The 16,264-nt window shown below is 36.5% G+C and overlaps 1 protein-coding gene across 1 annotated transcript in view; it reads left to right on the top strand.

The window, feature by feature from the left end:
* The window catches only part of smc3 (structural maintenance of chromosomes 3), a 36,874-nt gene that overhangs the window by 8,735 nt on the left and 11,875 nt on the right, over positions 1 to 16,264 (top strand). The window contains exons 9-25 of the mRNA XM_062976267.1: positions 2,543 to 2,718; positions 2,837 to 2,917; positions 3,250 to 3,414; positions 5,529 to 5,650; positions 6,726 to 6,939; positions 7,900 to 8,003; positions 8,852 to 8,951; positions 9,372 to 9,532; positions 9,784 to 9,925; positions 10,211 to 10,361; positions 11,201 to 11,353; positions 12,162 to 12,313; positions 12,736 to 12,894; positions 13,577 to 13,684; positions 14,246 to 14,354; positions 14,863 to 15,110; positions 15,198 to 15,410. Coding sequence (XP_062832337.1) covers positions 2,543 to 2,718; positions 2,837 to 2,917; positions 3,250 to 3,414; positions 5,529 to 5,650; positions 6,726 to 6,939; positions 7,900 to 8,003; positions 8,852 to 8,951; positions 9,372 to 9,532; positions 9,784 to 9,925; positions 10,211 to 10,361; positions 11,201 to 11,353; positions 12,162 to 12,313; positions 12,736 to 12,894; positions 13,577 to 13,684; positions 14,246 to 14,354; positions 14,863 to 15,110; positions 15,198 to 15,410 — 2,558 coding nt within the window. The remainder of the gene's footprint in view (positions 1 to 2,542; positions 2,719 to 2,836; positions 2,918 to 3,249; positions 3,415 to 5,528; positions 5,651 to 6,725; positions 6,940 to 7,899; positions 8,004 to 8,851; positions 8,952 to 9,371; positions 9,533 to 9,783; positions 9,926 to 10,210; positions 10,362 to 11,200; positions 11,354 to 12,161; positions 12,314 to 12,735; positions 12,895 to 13,576; positions 13,685 to 14,245; positions 14,355 to 14,862; positions 15,111 to 15,197; positions 15,411 to 16,264) is intronic.

The raw sequence follows: 16,264 nt of genomic DNA, 5'->3' as shown, positions 1-16,264 counted from the left end.
TTTAAAATTGGTCCAAAGGCAGGTTGCTCATCCCTAGACTTCCACCATAAAATTACAATTTAACATGAGACAAAAAATAAAGCCACAGGATATAAATCTCAAGAGTAGTTAAACCATATACAATTTTTTAAAGCTATGGGTCTGAAGTAATAGAAATGAATATACAGCAACATGAAATTAATTTGAACTAAGAAGCCATTATATTAAAATTAAAACCTATCTTGAAACCAGCAATTTTGAACATCTGCAATATAATTTATTCAGACAACAAATTCAGCATAGTCTTTGTATGCTAGGTCTGAGCCAACGATTTTCTTTTCAAATAATTTCATAAATTAGTGCCTGTCACCAAGCAGGACTTCACGTGTGGATGTTAGAGCATGAAAAGAATATGAATGTATATGTTTCTCCACATAATGAGCCTTGAGCCATGTAAGGTAGCGTAAGCACACCCATTTCTGCTCTGGGATACCTTTCTGTTCAATGTATGAATGTTGGCAAGAGTACCAAAAATATTTCTTTTAAAGCAAACCCATCGCACCCAGAGCTTTTTTGTAATGCACCATCTCCTCCTAAACACACAAAGAATTCCAGCTATCAGAACTGGACAAAGAAATCATTGTGTCTTGGTCTATGAAGCTCACTTGGTTTCAGTGCTTGGGAGGAGAAAATAGGCTTATTTTTTCCCAGCAAGAATGAAAATGCACATGGTTGCCAGAAAAGGGAAAACGTAGTCACTTCTTAAAGGTAGTTTAGATTAAATATGTCCTATGAGTAATGGCTTGAAGAGTCAGGCATATTTAGCCTGCAGAAGAGAAGGTTGAGAAGAGATATAACCATATTTTAAAAGAAGTCATAAGGAAGAGGGAGCAGACTTGTTTTCTGCTGCCCTGGAAATTAGGACTCAGCAGTGGGTTCAAATTACAGGAAAGGAGATTCCACCTGTACATTAGGAAGAACTTCCTGACTGTAAGAGCTGCTCATTAGTGAAATTCTCTGCCTTGGAGTCTGATGGATCACCTTCCTTGGAAGCTTTTTAAACAGAGGCTGAGTGGCCATCTGTCAGGGATAATACAGAGAAGGGATTCCCTGAAATGCAAAGGCAAGAGGCCACTATAACCAGAAATGTAATCTAATAATATAAACTACAGTAGAGTCTCACTTATCCAGCATTCGCTTATCCAACATTCTGGATTATCCAACGCATTTTTATAGTCCATGTTTTCAATATATCGTGATTTTTTGGTGCTAAATTCATAAATACAGTAATTACTACATAGCATTACTGCATATTGAACTACTTTTTCTGTCAAATTTGTTGTATAACATGATGTTTTGGTGCTTAATTTGTAAAATCATAACCTAATTTGATGTTTAATAGGCTTCTCCTTCATCTCTCCTTATTATCCAACATATTCGCTTATCCAACGTTCTGCCGGCCCGTTTATGTTGGATAAGTGAGACTACTGTATAAGACAGTATTTCCTATATATGCTATTGTCATAGAACATTCAATGTACAAACAAAGATGATAGAGATTCAAAATATACTAAATGCTTCAAAAAATACATCCCTAAACCAAAATATATGTTCCTCCATGTGGAACATGAACTCTGGTTGTCATTGGACTCACAAATCCTTAATATAAGAGTTCTGCATTCTATGAATGTATGTGTGTTTGTAATACATTGATTATATTTTGGTTTAGAGACGTGTTTTTTGAAGCATTTAGTATATTTTGAATCTCTTTCATCCTTGTTTGTACATTGAATGTTCTATGACAATAGCATATATAGGGAATACTGTATATATATTATAGTTTATATTATTAGATTCCATTTCTGGTTATAGTAGCCTCCTGTCTTTACATCTGTCAGGGATATCTTGATTGTGTTTTCCTGCATATGGCAGGGGGTTGGACTGGATGGCCCGCATGATCTCTTCCAACCATCCTGATAACATTTTCATTTTCTCGACATTGTTTCAGTTTTGCCACCTCCGTGGAATAAGCAGTGAGAAGTACATTGTTTACTTACATGTTAACCCAAAAATCTGTATGATTTCCTCCGTGCTTTCACACACATGTAGAAAAGTAAGAGATAAAACTGATTCTTGAGGCATCTTGTATGTTAATGAGCACAACACAGAGTAGCAGTTCGTCAACAGCATATTCTACCCTGAAAAACCATACCAGAATTGTGCTGAACATTGTTTTCTTTTGGGTTTTTTGAAACAGAAGAAATCGTCTCCTGTATTTTGAGACTTAATTTTAAATAATCATACTAAACGTAGATTTTAATAATTGTTATAATTGAGAACATAGTGTTTTTATTGGTTATGACACATTGCTTAAAAAAACATTTTTTCGTATAATTTTGTCTCTATTTACTGTGAGATTACCTGCATATTATTATTATTACTTATACCCTGCTTTTTCTCTCCACAAGGAGAGAACAGTTTTGATTATTCTTTACTGGTTCTTAGTAATAATTAAGTCACGTTAATGTTTCTTAAATAACCGTTTCTTGAATAACCTTGAAAGAGGGAAAACGAGAGAAAATAAACGAGTTGCTGAAATATATTGAAGAGCGCTTACATACTCTGGAAGAGGAAAAAGAAGAACTGGCCCAATATCAAAAGTGGGATAAAATGAGAAGAGCCCTGGAATACACGATTTATAACCAGGAACTAAATGAGACCCGTGCTAAACTTGATGAGGTAAGGCATGTTTTTTTGGAACTGCCTGTTTAAATTATCAAACCAATTATTATGTGTCTTTTAATTCATAGAGCTGCAAACTGTTCTAAAGCAGTTGATTGCATTATATGCTTTGTAGCTTTCAGCCAAGCGGGAAACCAGTGGAGAAAAATCAAGACAATTAAGAGATGCACAGCAGGATGCTCGAGATAAAATGGAGGTAAGAGTCTGATAACTCATATGCACTTGGTATGAACTACTGCTTCTGTTGTAGTGTGCTGTCCACACATAGCTGCATGCAGCAACTTACTGTGGTTAGTGGTCCCAAATGGATTGAAACTCACAGAAAAAGAGATGGATTTCCCATTTTCATCCACATGGTGGCATAGTATGAATAGAGGTGATATTGGACAGTGCTGATCACCCGTGTGACTTTTCCAAACATGTTAATCTGTTACTAGATCATGAGAATAAGTATTGCCTTAATATAAAAATATACACAGACTACTTTTATTTCTCTAGCCATTTCTTGATGTCTCTCATGATCTGTAGGAAATTGAACGGCAAGTCCGCGAACTGAAAGCAAAGATTTCCGCCATGAAGGAGGAGAAAGAGCAACTCAGTGCTGAAAGACAGGAACAGATAAAACAAAGGACCAAACTAGAACTTAAAGCAAAGGACTTGCAAGACGAACTGGCTGGAAACAGTGAGCAAAGGGTAAGGGCTGGGAACTGGAAGTGGATAATATCTCAAGCATATGCATTGTATTTTGTGCATAACATTGCCAGTGTGAAGTTTTTTTTGGGGGGGAAACAGCAATTGGCATATAATGTAAGTTATGTTATCAGTTTATCTAGATCCCCATAGTGAAAAAAGTTTAACTTGTTTCAAATATATTTGATATACATTGAGAGAATCTGAAGTCCACAATACATATTTTACATTGCTACGTTTGTATGGTCTCTATGTAATGTACTAAGAGCCTTTCCCTGTATTGCTGTGATTGTTCAAGAACAGTATCTAGAATCACTTTTATTGTAGAGGAACACTCTTGTATGAATTTTGCTTTGGAATTAAGAAACTTGTAAATTATGAATCAAAATCATTTCTGGAAAATAGTACTTTTGTTACTTATGTAACTTCTATTTTTGCTTCTCGCAAAGAGCTTAGGAGTAGCTGGCTTATCAAACCCTCGCCCCTCCTGGTTGGTTAAGGAGTGCTGGGAGGGACTACGAGATCCCTTAAGGAACATCATTAACAGCTTGGAACAAGGAATTTTCCCTGAGTGTCTTAAAGAAGCAGTGGTTCACCCTCTTCTGAAAAAACCAAGTCTAGATGCCGCCATACCTAGTAACTACCGCCTAGTTTCAAACCTTCCATTTTTGAGCAAGGCGATTGAACGGACAGTGGCGGGAGAGCTACAGCAATTCTTAGATGAGACTGCAGGCTTAAACCCCTTTCAATCAGGCTTTCGTTCAGGTCATGGGACAGAGACTGTCTTGGTAGCTATTACTGACAAAATTCGTCGTCAGTTAGACTGGGGCGGATCAGCGCTATTGGTACAGCTGCATTCGACACTGTGGGCCATGACTTGCTGATCCATCGATTGGCTATGTCTGGTGTACGAGGTTTAGCTCTTAAATGGTTCAATTCATTTTTCCGGGACCGGAGGGTGGAGTGGTTAAGCCAGAGCTCTGACAGCTCCTGCCTTTGCTGTGGAGTTCCCCAGGGTGCTATCTTTTCGCCCCTGTTATTTAACATCTATGTCCGACCACTTGCTGTACTAGTACGGAGCTTTGGCATAGAGTGCTACCAGTATGCAGATGATACCCAGCTACTCTTGCGTCTCGAACCTGGGACAACCACGATTCCTGAGAACTTTAAACTGTGTTTGGAAACGGTGATGAGTTGGCTGTGAGCGAGTAGACTAAAAGTGAATCCCACAAAAACTGAGATATTCTGGCCCGGCCAGCCACCAGAGTTAATCCAGTCACTGCCTGATTTTGATGGGGAAGTTCTGGTTCCGCCTGCTACTGTTAAAAGCCTTGGGGTTGTGTTGGACTCATCGCTGACAATGGAGGCCCAGATCACTGCCATAAATAAGCAGGCCTTTTTTCATCTTCGCCAGGCAAGGAAATTGGCATCCTACCTTTCGACAGAAACATTGGCAACGGTAATCCATGCAACAGTCACCACTAGGTTGGATTATTGTAACGCCTTATATGCCAGCCTTTCGAAGACAAAAACCCAGAAGATCCGAATGGTCCAAAATGCGGTGGCCAGGCTGCTACCGGGATCATCTATAAGATCCCATATTACACCGATTCTGAAACAACTGCATTGGCTACCAATAGAACATCGGATCTCTTACAAGATACTGATCCTGACACTTAAAGCTCGAAATGGCCAAGGACCATTATATCTTGCGGACCGCCTCATTCCTTTTTTTCATCAGTGGTCACCTCGATCCTCCCAGGAAAATCTATACGTACTGGGCCCTAGGGAGGTACACCTGGAAGCTACAAGGCGTAGAGCCTTTTCAACCTATGCTCCAATTCTGTGGAACTCATTGCCTCCATATGTTAGAGCAATGTCGGAGTTGCGACCTTTTGTAAAAGCGCTAAAGACTTGGCTGTTTGATCGTGCATTTAAGTAAATCAGATCTAATTTGCCAAATAGTCACTGTTGAATGTTTTATGTTGAATGTTTTTATATTGTGGAATGATATTTTAAATTGTAAGTTGCTCGGAGCACTCTAGTGGAGAGCGACTAATTAAGAAATAAAGTGAAGTGAAGTGAAATAGGGTTGACATTGTTACTTTCATTTCCAGAAAAGACTCTTGAAAGAAAGGCAAAAACTTCTTGAGAAGATTGAAGAAAAACAGAAAGAACTGGCAGAAACAGAACCCAAGTTTAACAGTGTAAAAGAAAAGGAAGAAAGAGGAATTGCCAGGTCTGTATGTCCAGCATTGATTTGTAGGGGTGTGTTCCGTTTTTGCCCCGGTAAGATCCAACCCATTGGCGGCAAAGAGAGAACTTCCAAGGCTTCCCTTTCTGTCATTTTTAGAGCTATTGGGACAAATATGGCCACACTTGGAGAGTACATTTACCACTACAAGCCCACCAAGTTTCAGAACATTTGGGTCATCCACTGATTATTAGATTTCCTAGAAATAAAATCTTGATTTAAAAAAAAAACAAATCAAAAAGTTAACCCGTGGGAGGATCTGATTGAGATTCAGTACCCCTCCTTCTGGCTTTCACTCCTGAAAGCCTGGCCACTTGACCCAGCAGCACCCACACCACGGCCACACCTTGAGAGAGAGAGAGAGAGAGAGAGAACTTTTTACATGGGGGATAGGCTCAGGTTTCTTGTTTGAAAGAAGGAGCACACACAAAAAAGCATCAGGAAAAATAAGAGTCAAAGAGGTGAACAAACAACTTACAGGAACTTAAATTTTTTTTTTTTAAGAATTGTTTGGGTTGGGGGTAGGAGAAAGTGCAGCACAGAGTATAGAAGCAAGAAGATAGGGCTGGGGAGGGGAAAATGTGACAAGTAGTGGTACTTCATGCTAACGGTATAAGTGAATTCAAAACTTATATAAGGTAGGGTAGAAATTAGAAATAATAAAAGATAACCCATATGCAGGAAAGCACAACAGAGTCTAGCAGTTGTACCTTGGATGTAACCGTCCTTAACCTCATGCTGTCCTGATGTATTACACTACAATTCCCAACACTTCTATGTATGAGGGAGTCTTAACTGACTGGAGAGGTAATGAGAGCTGTAGTCCAGGTCACCGAAGAGCCACAAATTTGAAGTGGCTGTTCTGGTGTCAGGAAAAAAGTGTTTCAAGTTTAAAACTTAAGATTTATAGCCCCTTTAATTTCATGAGGACAGAGATTTTGCCAGAATAGTGAAGAAAATTCTCAGATTTGAAAAGAACATTAAAATGAAACATTGGATTGATTACATCATACTTTGATTTTTTTTAAAAAAATCTTGTTACATTGTTCTTTTGAAACAGATTGGCACAGGCTACCCAGGAAAGAACAGATCTTTATGCAAAGCAAGGTCGAGGAAGTCAGTTCACCTCCAAAGAAGAGAGAGATAAATGGATTAAAAAAGAACTCAAATCCCTTGATCAGGCCATCAATGACAAGAAAAGACAAATTGCTGCGATACACAAAGATTTGGAAGACACTGAAGCTAATAAAGAGAAAAACCTGGAACAGTACAGTGTAAGGAGTTGAGTTTGATAGTGGTCAAAAGTATTTGAACCAGTCTTCGCTTTACATGTGGAATACGTTTTTTGGTCTTCTGTTTAAACTAGATATGGTATGGTTTAATAGTTCATTTTACATAATTAGGTTGTGTTCAACACAAGTCATGCAGAAATGGAGCCTGCTTAGACGCAAAGCCTTTTTGGAAGTTTGGAAAAGACTAGATCTGTAAAGTGTATAGCTTCAATAAGAGGAGTCCTAGGAGGAAAACACTTGCATAAAAGGACTGTTTGATGGCTCCAAGAATAATAGTAGAGGACTGAAAGAACATCCTTGGGCAACCTTTTGGGGGAAAAAAATATTTGAATGCACCGCTATGCTAATAATATATTGTATGTTCATTTGATTTGTAAGGCATTCTGAGTCCCCTTAGGGGTGAGAAGAGTAGGATATAAATGTAGTAAGTAAATAAATAAATAATGAACTAGGCTAAAGGCTTATTTCTTTATATTCTTGGAAAAAAAAGCTCTCAAATATAATAATGACGGATGGACAACGACTGAAGTCAAATTCTCTATAAATGTGGAGTGAGGGATTTAATTCTGTTGTCCCGTTTTGTCTTTGGGATATGTGTTCCCAATTTTGCTAGTTCTGTGAATGGGATCATGTCCATAGGGCCCTGTCCAACATGTATAGATGCCAGATGAATTCAAGAAGGAGTGGGCGTAATGTAGTATAATTCCAGTGCTTCACAACAAATTTATGATGTCTTGCATAGTCTTGGGCTGTGAAGATACAAATTGCAATACAACTGTCAAATCTTCTGTAATTTTAAACGTAAATTATTTGCCTACACTGAACGAAACCTCTAAAGTGATTCTCTGCTATCTAAAACCTGCAAATACTAACTTGTGGTACATTAAGTATGTCAAAAGAGTGAGATGCTGAATTTTAAACATTTCTCTTTATATGCATTAGAAACTGGATCAGGATCTCAGTGAAGTGAAAGCTCGTGTGGAAGAACTGGACAGGAAATACTATGAAGTGAAAAACAAAAAGGACGAATTGCAGAGTGAGAGAAAGTTAGTAATTTTATTGAGCATTGCTACTTTTCTTGTGGTTCTGTTTGCGGTGTTATACCTGGGTACTATTGCCATATAGACAGTAAAAGCAGAAAACAATAGCCATGGGTCATAAGCTGCTCTTATTGTCTATGGCCTTATTGCCCCAGATATTTCAAAAATGTTGTGCTATAAATAAATATAAGGTATTGCATGATTTACAGCATTGGAATGTTTTTGATATGAAATATTAATTTTGAAATATCAAAATGATAGCAAGCATGTGGTGTCCTGTGCCTTATGTGCCAATCATAGGCATGTATTTTATTAATACAGTAGAGTCTCACTTATCCAAGCTTCACTTATCCAAGGTTCTGTATTAGCCAAGGCAGTCTGCCTTTTAGTAGTCATTGTTTTTGTAGTAAATGTTGCAATGTTTTGGTGCTAAATTCGTAAATACAGTAATTACTACATAACATTACCGTGTATTGAACTGCTTTTTCTGTCAATTTCTTGTAAAACATGATGTTTTGGTGCTTAATTTGTAAAATCATGATGTAATGTTATAGGTTTTTTTCTTAATCCCTCCTTATTATCCAAGATTTTTGCTTATCCAATGTTCTGCCGGCCTGTTTATCTTGGATTAGTGGGACTCTACTGTATTGAAATAAAATAACAAATGTCATTAAAGCATGTTGCTATAGTATGTCTCTGCTACAAATTATTTAAATTCTAAATCAGTAGGAAGTGCTGGAAATTGCAATAGGTGTATAAAATTGCAAATAGTTTACAAAACATGTCTTGGAATAGTTTTAGATGAGACTTATCCAATCTGGTGTTCTCCAGATATAACGTCAACTCTTTTTCAGTTACTTGTGGCGAGAAGAGAATGCAGAACAACAAGCCCTTGCAGCAAAACGGGAAGACTTGGAAAAGAAACAACAGCTTTTAAGAGCAGCAACAGGAAAGGTGGGACTTCTAACATACTGTTACTGTTAAAGATCCCCCCCAGAGCTCTTTGTCCCTTCTTCCTACCAAATCATGTGAGAAATTATTTACCTGGAGATAGATATTACATTAAACCAAAATTAGATTTGTGACTTATCAAAGTTTGAAAATAACAATACAATCAGGATGTTGAATAAATTTTCTTGCAATATACGGTATACTTAAATGTATGTGAGTGCACTGTGGCTATGCTTCAGCGGCATCGTAAATTATCCAGTTCAGTATGTATTATTGACAATATTCTAATTGCAGTATGAAGTTTAGCAGATCAGAAAACTTTCCCCTCCTGTTCATATAAAAATGAACTGAAGGGTAGTGTGAGGGATTATAATATTTTTCACAAACTATATATAGCCCAATTTATTCTATTTGATTATGTAGGCTATCCTAAATGGCATTGACAGCATCAACAAAGTTTTGGAGCATTTCCGTCGTAAAGGCATTAACTCACATGTTCTGAATGGCTATCATGGAATAGTAATGAATAACTTTGAATGTGAACCTGCTTTCTACACTTGTGTTGAAGTTACTGCTGGAAACAGGTATGAGAATATGACCTTTTCTTGTAGAACTATTTGATTTTGCTATGTAACCACAATAAATTACCAGAATGTACCTACTTTGAGGAATGTAGCTTACTTTCCAAGGCATATTTGTGTATAAAAGCTCAGTTGCATAGTTTTTTGTCGTTTCTTTGGTTGGGTTTGATAGAATGCCAAGATGGGTCTTAGCTAAGTACTGTTCTGTCTTAATTATGATGAAAGCATTAATTCTTTTTCTTTTTTAATACTAGGCTTTTTTATCATATTGTGGACTCTGATGAGGTTAGCACCAAGATATTAATGGAATTCAATAAAATGAATCTACCCGGAGAAGTAACTTTTCTCCCTCTTAACAAACTGGATGTTAGAGATACTGCATACCCTGAAACCAACGTGAGTTTTTCTTGTTTAAAATATAATTGTTAGGCATACAGAATTATGATGGTTTAAAATGCTCTGCTGGCTTCAAATAAAAGGGTGGAAGTGACTTGAAGGCCGTATGGTTTCTGTGTTGTGATACTAAATATCCGTGACTTGTTTACATTCAGAATTAATAGTATTCTTCATTTTTGTACTACAAAGTTGGGTCATGTTCTCTTTTTAATTTGTGTGTATTATAACTGAAGGTGACTACAGTATTGATGCAGTTCTGTTACCTATAACGATTTTTTTTTTCAGGATGCTATACCTATGATCAGTAAACTCAGATATAATCCAAGATTTGATAAAGCCTTCAAACATGTTTTTGGAAAGACCCTAATTTGCCGTAGCATGGAAGTGTCCACACAGTTGGCCAGAGCTTTTACTATGGATTGTATTACTTTGGAAGGTATGTTCTGGGTATAATTTTCTTTGTTGGAATTTCTAGTTTTATTTCATGATCTGACAACTATTTTAACATCTCTGGTGGTCTTTAAACAGAGCTGGATGTGTGTCTGTTTAGGAGGGCTTTGACTGTGTCTTCCTTCCTGGCTGAAGAGGGTTCAACTGGATGTCCTGTGGGGCGGTGTCTCTTTGGACTCATCCTCATTTTTCTGCTCCCCCTCCTCCTTCCCCCTGCTGCTGCTGGGGTCACGACACTGCCTAAGGGGATGGGGATAAGGTGGAGATCAGGCCGAGCACAGAGAACGATGACGGGCTCCTGGGTTTGGGCTTGGGCTTGGTGCCACCTGAGTGGCCGCTGCTACTGTTGCTCCCATGGCTGCCTCCTCTCTTCTTCCTTCAGGGGCAGCCAAGCCTGGTTGTTCTGGCCACACGGCCTTTGTTGCGCGAGGGGGGGGGGGATTTTTCATGTGGCGCACCTAAAGCCTATAGACCACACACAGTCATGACACACAATTTGGAAAGCTCTGACTCAAAGGTTCAAAAATGGTTAGTGTGTTCTGATGAGCTGTACAATTTCCCTACACTTGTTCAATTTAATCTGAGAAAACTACTCCATGAAAATGTAATATATTTATCATTGGAATACATCCTGCTGTGGACATGTTTTTGCATGGCATGAAGTTTTGATATTCTATTTTAAAACGGACGGATTGAGTATAGAAACTCTTTATTTTCTTTACTTATTTAGTGTGCTAATACTGTATTATTCATATCTTTTGGCAAACGACTGTGAATAGTTTCTGTGGGTTAGTTCTCATTCTTAACAAAACAAAATTCTTCTAGGTGATCAAGTGAGCCACCGGGGCGCTTTGACAGGAGGTTATTATGACACAAGAAAGTCTCGACTTGAACTCCAGAAAGATGTTAGAAAAGTAGAAGTAGAATTAAGCGAACTTGAAGCAAAACTCAATGAAAACTTACGCAGAAACATTGAAAATATCCTTCACAGAATGTGTGCACATGTATGGGTAGTGGTGGCTTGGCCAATGTCTTATTTCTAAAATATTGTCTCTGTGATTATTGTGTGAAAGAATAGGTAAATAGAATTTGGATGAGGTGATTTATGTACTTTTGTATACCAGAGTCACTAGCTGTGGAATAAAGACAATGTGCCAGTACACAGTACCATCTCCTTCTTGCATCCAGAGTAGCCAAAATGGATTTAGCTTTCCCCTTGAATATGGGTGCTTTTTTTCTTTTGGTTAATTTCATTTCAACAAATCTAGGTAGAATGCAGGGTTATTTCAGGTTTGTTTCTTAAATTTTCTGGGAGAGTTATAATTCAGAGAGCATTCAGTCTCTATTTTTGATAGCACACATTACTTGTAACCAAAAAGCTAGCCATTTCCCCAGTTCCCTGACTAATAACTACAATCACAGTTAGGGGAAAGTTAAAAGGAAAAAATATATTCTGTTACTGAGAATCTATCAACTTTATTATTTATTCACTACCTAAACTATAATTAAGATTATATCTTAATTTAAATTACACTGATATTTTGGGAATGTCTAGCATTGGTTCACTAATTCTTGTTCAGGTCCAGTATGAGATCCAATTGCTTGAATATTTTTCAGCCTGTATATAATGTCAAATCACACTTTGGCTTCTGTTCTTGCTTATAGCATATGGCACATAACATCTTTTCTATTATAAACTGTTTTTAGAGAGAGATTATAATCTCATTGTAAATCCTAATATCCATGAATTTAATGATGAAGAGAATTTTTCCTTAACACTTTGCACGAATTAATAATGAAATTGATCAGCTCATGAATCAAATGCAGCAGATTGAAACCCAGCAAAGGAAATTCAAGGCTTCAAGAGACAGCATTTTGTCAGAGATGAAAATGCTGAAAGAAAAGAGACAACAGTCAGAGAAAACATTTATGCCTAAGGTATGGGATATCAGAGAACATTTGCAACATAGCAGGCATTTGCTCTAGTTTCAATATAAAAGACAATTCAGGGTATGTAGCCCATCTGGAAAATTCTTGAGTATAGAACACGGTGTTATAGAATAGTGTTATATCTTATAAACTAGATTTTTTAAAAGCCAGAGGGAAAAATAGAACACAATTTATCTGTTTCATAAGCCATTTTTATATTCTACCTTATTTATATCCAAGGTGGAGCATGTTTGTATATACATGCATAGGATGGTAACGAAAACCTATGTTATCATGCAAGAGTATATTAGATACATTAAGTGCTGTTTTTTTTTTCCTTTATCCGGTGTTAGGCACTTCTTAAAGAACTAGATAAACTGGAAGGTCACTTTTTAAAATGCATACTTACATTTCACTTATTTTCCCATTAGCAACGGAGTTTGCAAAGTTTGGAGGCAAGCTTGCATGCCATGGAATCAACGCGGGAGTCCTTAAAAGCTGAACTGGGAACGGATCTGTTATCTCAACTCAGTTTAGATGACCAGAAGCGTGTGGATGCACTTAACGATGAGATCCGGCAACTACAACAAGTGAGTATACTTTAAAATTTCAGAGTTAAGTATGTTTGAGAATTATTTATAAAAAACACAGCATAGTTCAGAAGTTTATCTCTGAATACTGCTTAGTTCCGTCACTATTTAAATGGAAGTGTTGCCAAGTGAACATTTAAACCCGAATTTTGGTTGGTTGCTTGCTTGCTTTGCTTGCATGTTTTTTTTTATTTGAAATGGAATAGTGTTTCTAAAGTTGAGAGTGGATGAAAGGTAACGGAATTATACGGTGTCAGTACTATAGATCCAAAAATCTCAATTATGTTAGTGCCATATTAACTGCTAATTGTACGGAAGGAGTTATCCTATATTAAATATGGCACTAAACAATACACAAAGCAAATTAATTTGCTCATTGCCTCCAATACTAGAATTCAAATAGGTTTTGTGGATACAATAGAAGGTAAACCTGTTAATGAACAGATAAACCAAAAACCTCTCTGAAAAGTGAGCATGCACATGTTGATTAGATTGTAAGCCTGAGGGGAGGGTACTGTTCTTTTACTTATAAAACACCAATGTTCAGTAAAAGTGCTATATAAATCAATGATGATGATGATGATTAGTGGTTTCAAAAAGCTGAGGAATAATGTCATCTAAATATTTTTTTAAATTTGAAACAGTCAACAGAATCTAAACATGGCTTTTTAATGTTTTATAGGAAAACAGGCAGCTGTTGAATGAGAGGATCAAGCTTGAAGGAATCATTACACGAGTTGAGACATATCTCAATGAAAATTTGAGGAAACGCTTAGACCAAGTTGAACAAGTAAGGTTTTCTCTTCAGGTCCATTATTTAACAAGTGTTGCTTTCAGTATATTTGATGAATTCCTTACTTGCAGGAATAAGGTAGTGTGTTCAGAAACATGAACATATATACCACTTAGAATATTCTATTACAATGGTATAAAATATTCACATAGTAATGTTGACAATTCAAGATGAATTTGTGTGTCAATATTCGTTGATGCTCTGCTTTCAGGATAAGCATTGGTAAGTGTTAAGAGTCTCATTTAAATAATTGCCAGACTACACACTATTTATTTTGAACTTTTGGAGTTCCTTCATAATTTTTCTGATGTGGTCAACATTCAACAAATTTTGACTCAGTGGAGTACTATTAGAAATTAAAGTGCTAATCCCTCTTAGTTTTTATACATTTTTTAATGCGAAGGCGTGGTAGAAGTTTTACTCAATACAGATATGTAGAACAGAATATATTTTGAAAACAAGTGTATTGAATGCAGTAATGCAACCTCTGTTTTCTACAGTATTGTTTACAATCCGGTGATTTGCTTCTGCATGAACTATATGTTATTTATGTTGTAGGAGCTAAATGAGCTGAGAGAGACTGAAGGTGGCACTGTCCTTACAGCGACAACATCTGAACTTGAAGCCATCAATAAACGAGTAAAAGACACACTGGCACGATCAGATGGTTGGTATTTTTATTTAACCAAGAGAAGAGTATACATAGTGTTTTTATCTAAAATATGCTCAATACATTAAATATGCTCAATGTACTTGGAACAATGAATGGATAAAAAAATGTAATGTAGTTTAAAACTGTATTTAAAGAATTTACTGTGCAAGTATAACTGCTGGCATTTGGATTGAGTCATGGCACAAGGCTCTTTTTTACCTCTTTTTAATATATGTATTTCATAGAAATACATTTTAATGTATGTATTTATATAAAGTTTATGATAGTGTATTTTAACTATGTTGTGTTCCATCTCGTGGAGAGGTGTGTAAGATATAAAATCATCATTTCCCCTTTTCATAACCAGGAGGGAGTTTTTTTTATCTCCTTATAGTTTTATTAGTACTTTTCTATATGTTTGTTAATAATTTGCATTTCTATGTGTATCATTTTACAAGGTTCTCCTGTTTTTATGCTTTTCTTTGCGCTTACCTTCCTTTGTACCTCCTTTTTTGCACAATAGATCTTGATAATTCAATTGATAAAACTGAAGTTGGAATAAAAGACTTCCAGAAAAGTATGGAACGCTGGAAGAACATGGAAAAAGAGCACATGGATGCCATTAACCATGACACAAAAGAACTTGAGAAGATGACTAACCGGCAAGGAATGCTTCTGAAGAAGAAGGAAGAATGTATGAAAAAAATAAGAGAGTTGGGCTCACTACCACAGGAAGCTTTTGAAAAGTACCAGACATTGAGCTTAAAGCAGGTAGCAAATATTTTCATCTTTCACTTCTAATAACAATAATAGATGTTTGTGAAATATCCTAACAGTTTGTCTTAACATTTTTATTAGCTGTTTAGGAAACTGGAGCAGTGCAACACAGAGCTGAAAAAGTACAGCCACGTCAATAAAAAAGCTCTGGATCAATTTGTGAACTTTTCAGAACAGAAAGAAAAACTGATAAAACGTCAAGAAGAGTTGGACCGAGGCTATAAATCTATTATGGAATTGATGAATGTCCTTGAACTTAGAAAATACGAAGCTATCCAGCTGACTTTTAAGCAGGTATTATTTGCAAGCTATTGTAACAAGGCTGTCTGGCTTTTTATTTCCACCCTGGTATTTACGATAGTTATATAGTAGGTGCTTGATATCTGCTGGGGTTTGATTATATGATCCCCATTGATACTGAAACCTGAGGATTCTCCAAACTTGTAATATACAGTGGCACACTTATGCAAAACAACAAACTCACCGTTTGCGTTTTAAAAAATATTTTCCAGATATGGATGGTTGAATCCACGGATACAGAGGGACTACTTTATATATACAGTAGAGTCTCACTTATCCAAGCTAAACGGGCCGGCAGAAGCTTGAATAAGCGAATATCTTGGATAATAAGGAGGGATTAAGGAAAAGCCTATTAAACATCAAATTAGATTATGATTTTACAAATTAAGCACCAAAACATCATGTTATACAACAAATTTGACAGAAAAAGTAGTTCAGTACGCAGTAATGTTACGTTGTAATTGCTGTATTTATGAATTTAGCACCAAAATATCATGATATATTTAAAACATTGACTACAAAAATGGCTTGGATAATCCAGAAGCTTGGATAAGCGAGGCTTGGATAAGCGAGACTCTACTGTATTACCTTCATGTTATGTAAGCTTTAGAAATACATTCCATTGCAGGATTAAGTTTCGATAGAAGTGGAGATGTATGATAGCTTTGTGGAATACATTTGATTATAGTGTTGTCATTTTTATATCTAAAGCTGCAAATCAATATAATTTTGATTTTAATTGCATACGTTGCTGTAAGCTTTGAATGTGTTTTTATTTTAAATGTATATACAGTAGAGTCTCACTTATCCAAGCTAAACGGGCCGGCAGAAACTTGGATAAGTGAATA

Source organism: Anolis carolinensis, chromosome 3 (genome assembly GCF_035594765.1).
Source record: "Anolis carolinensis isolate JA03-04 chromosome 3, rAnoCar3.1.pri, whole genome shotgun sequence".
Lineage (NCBI taxonomy): Eukaryota > Metazoa > Chordata > Lepidosauria > Squamata > Dactyloidae > Anolis > Anolis carolinensis.
This window is presented reverse-complemented; position numbering and strand designations above follow the sequence as displayed.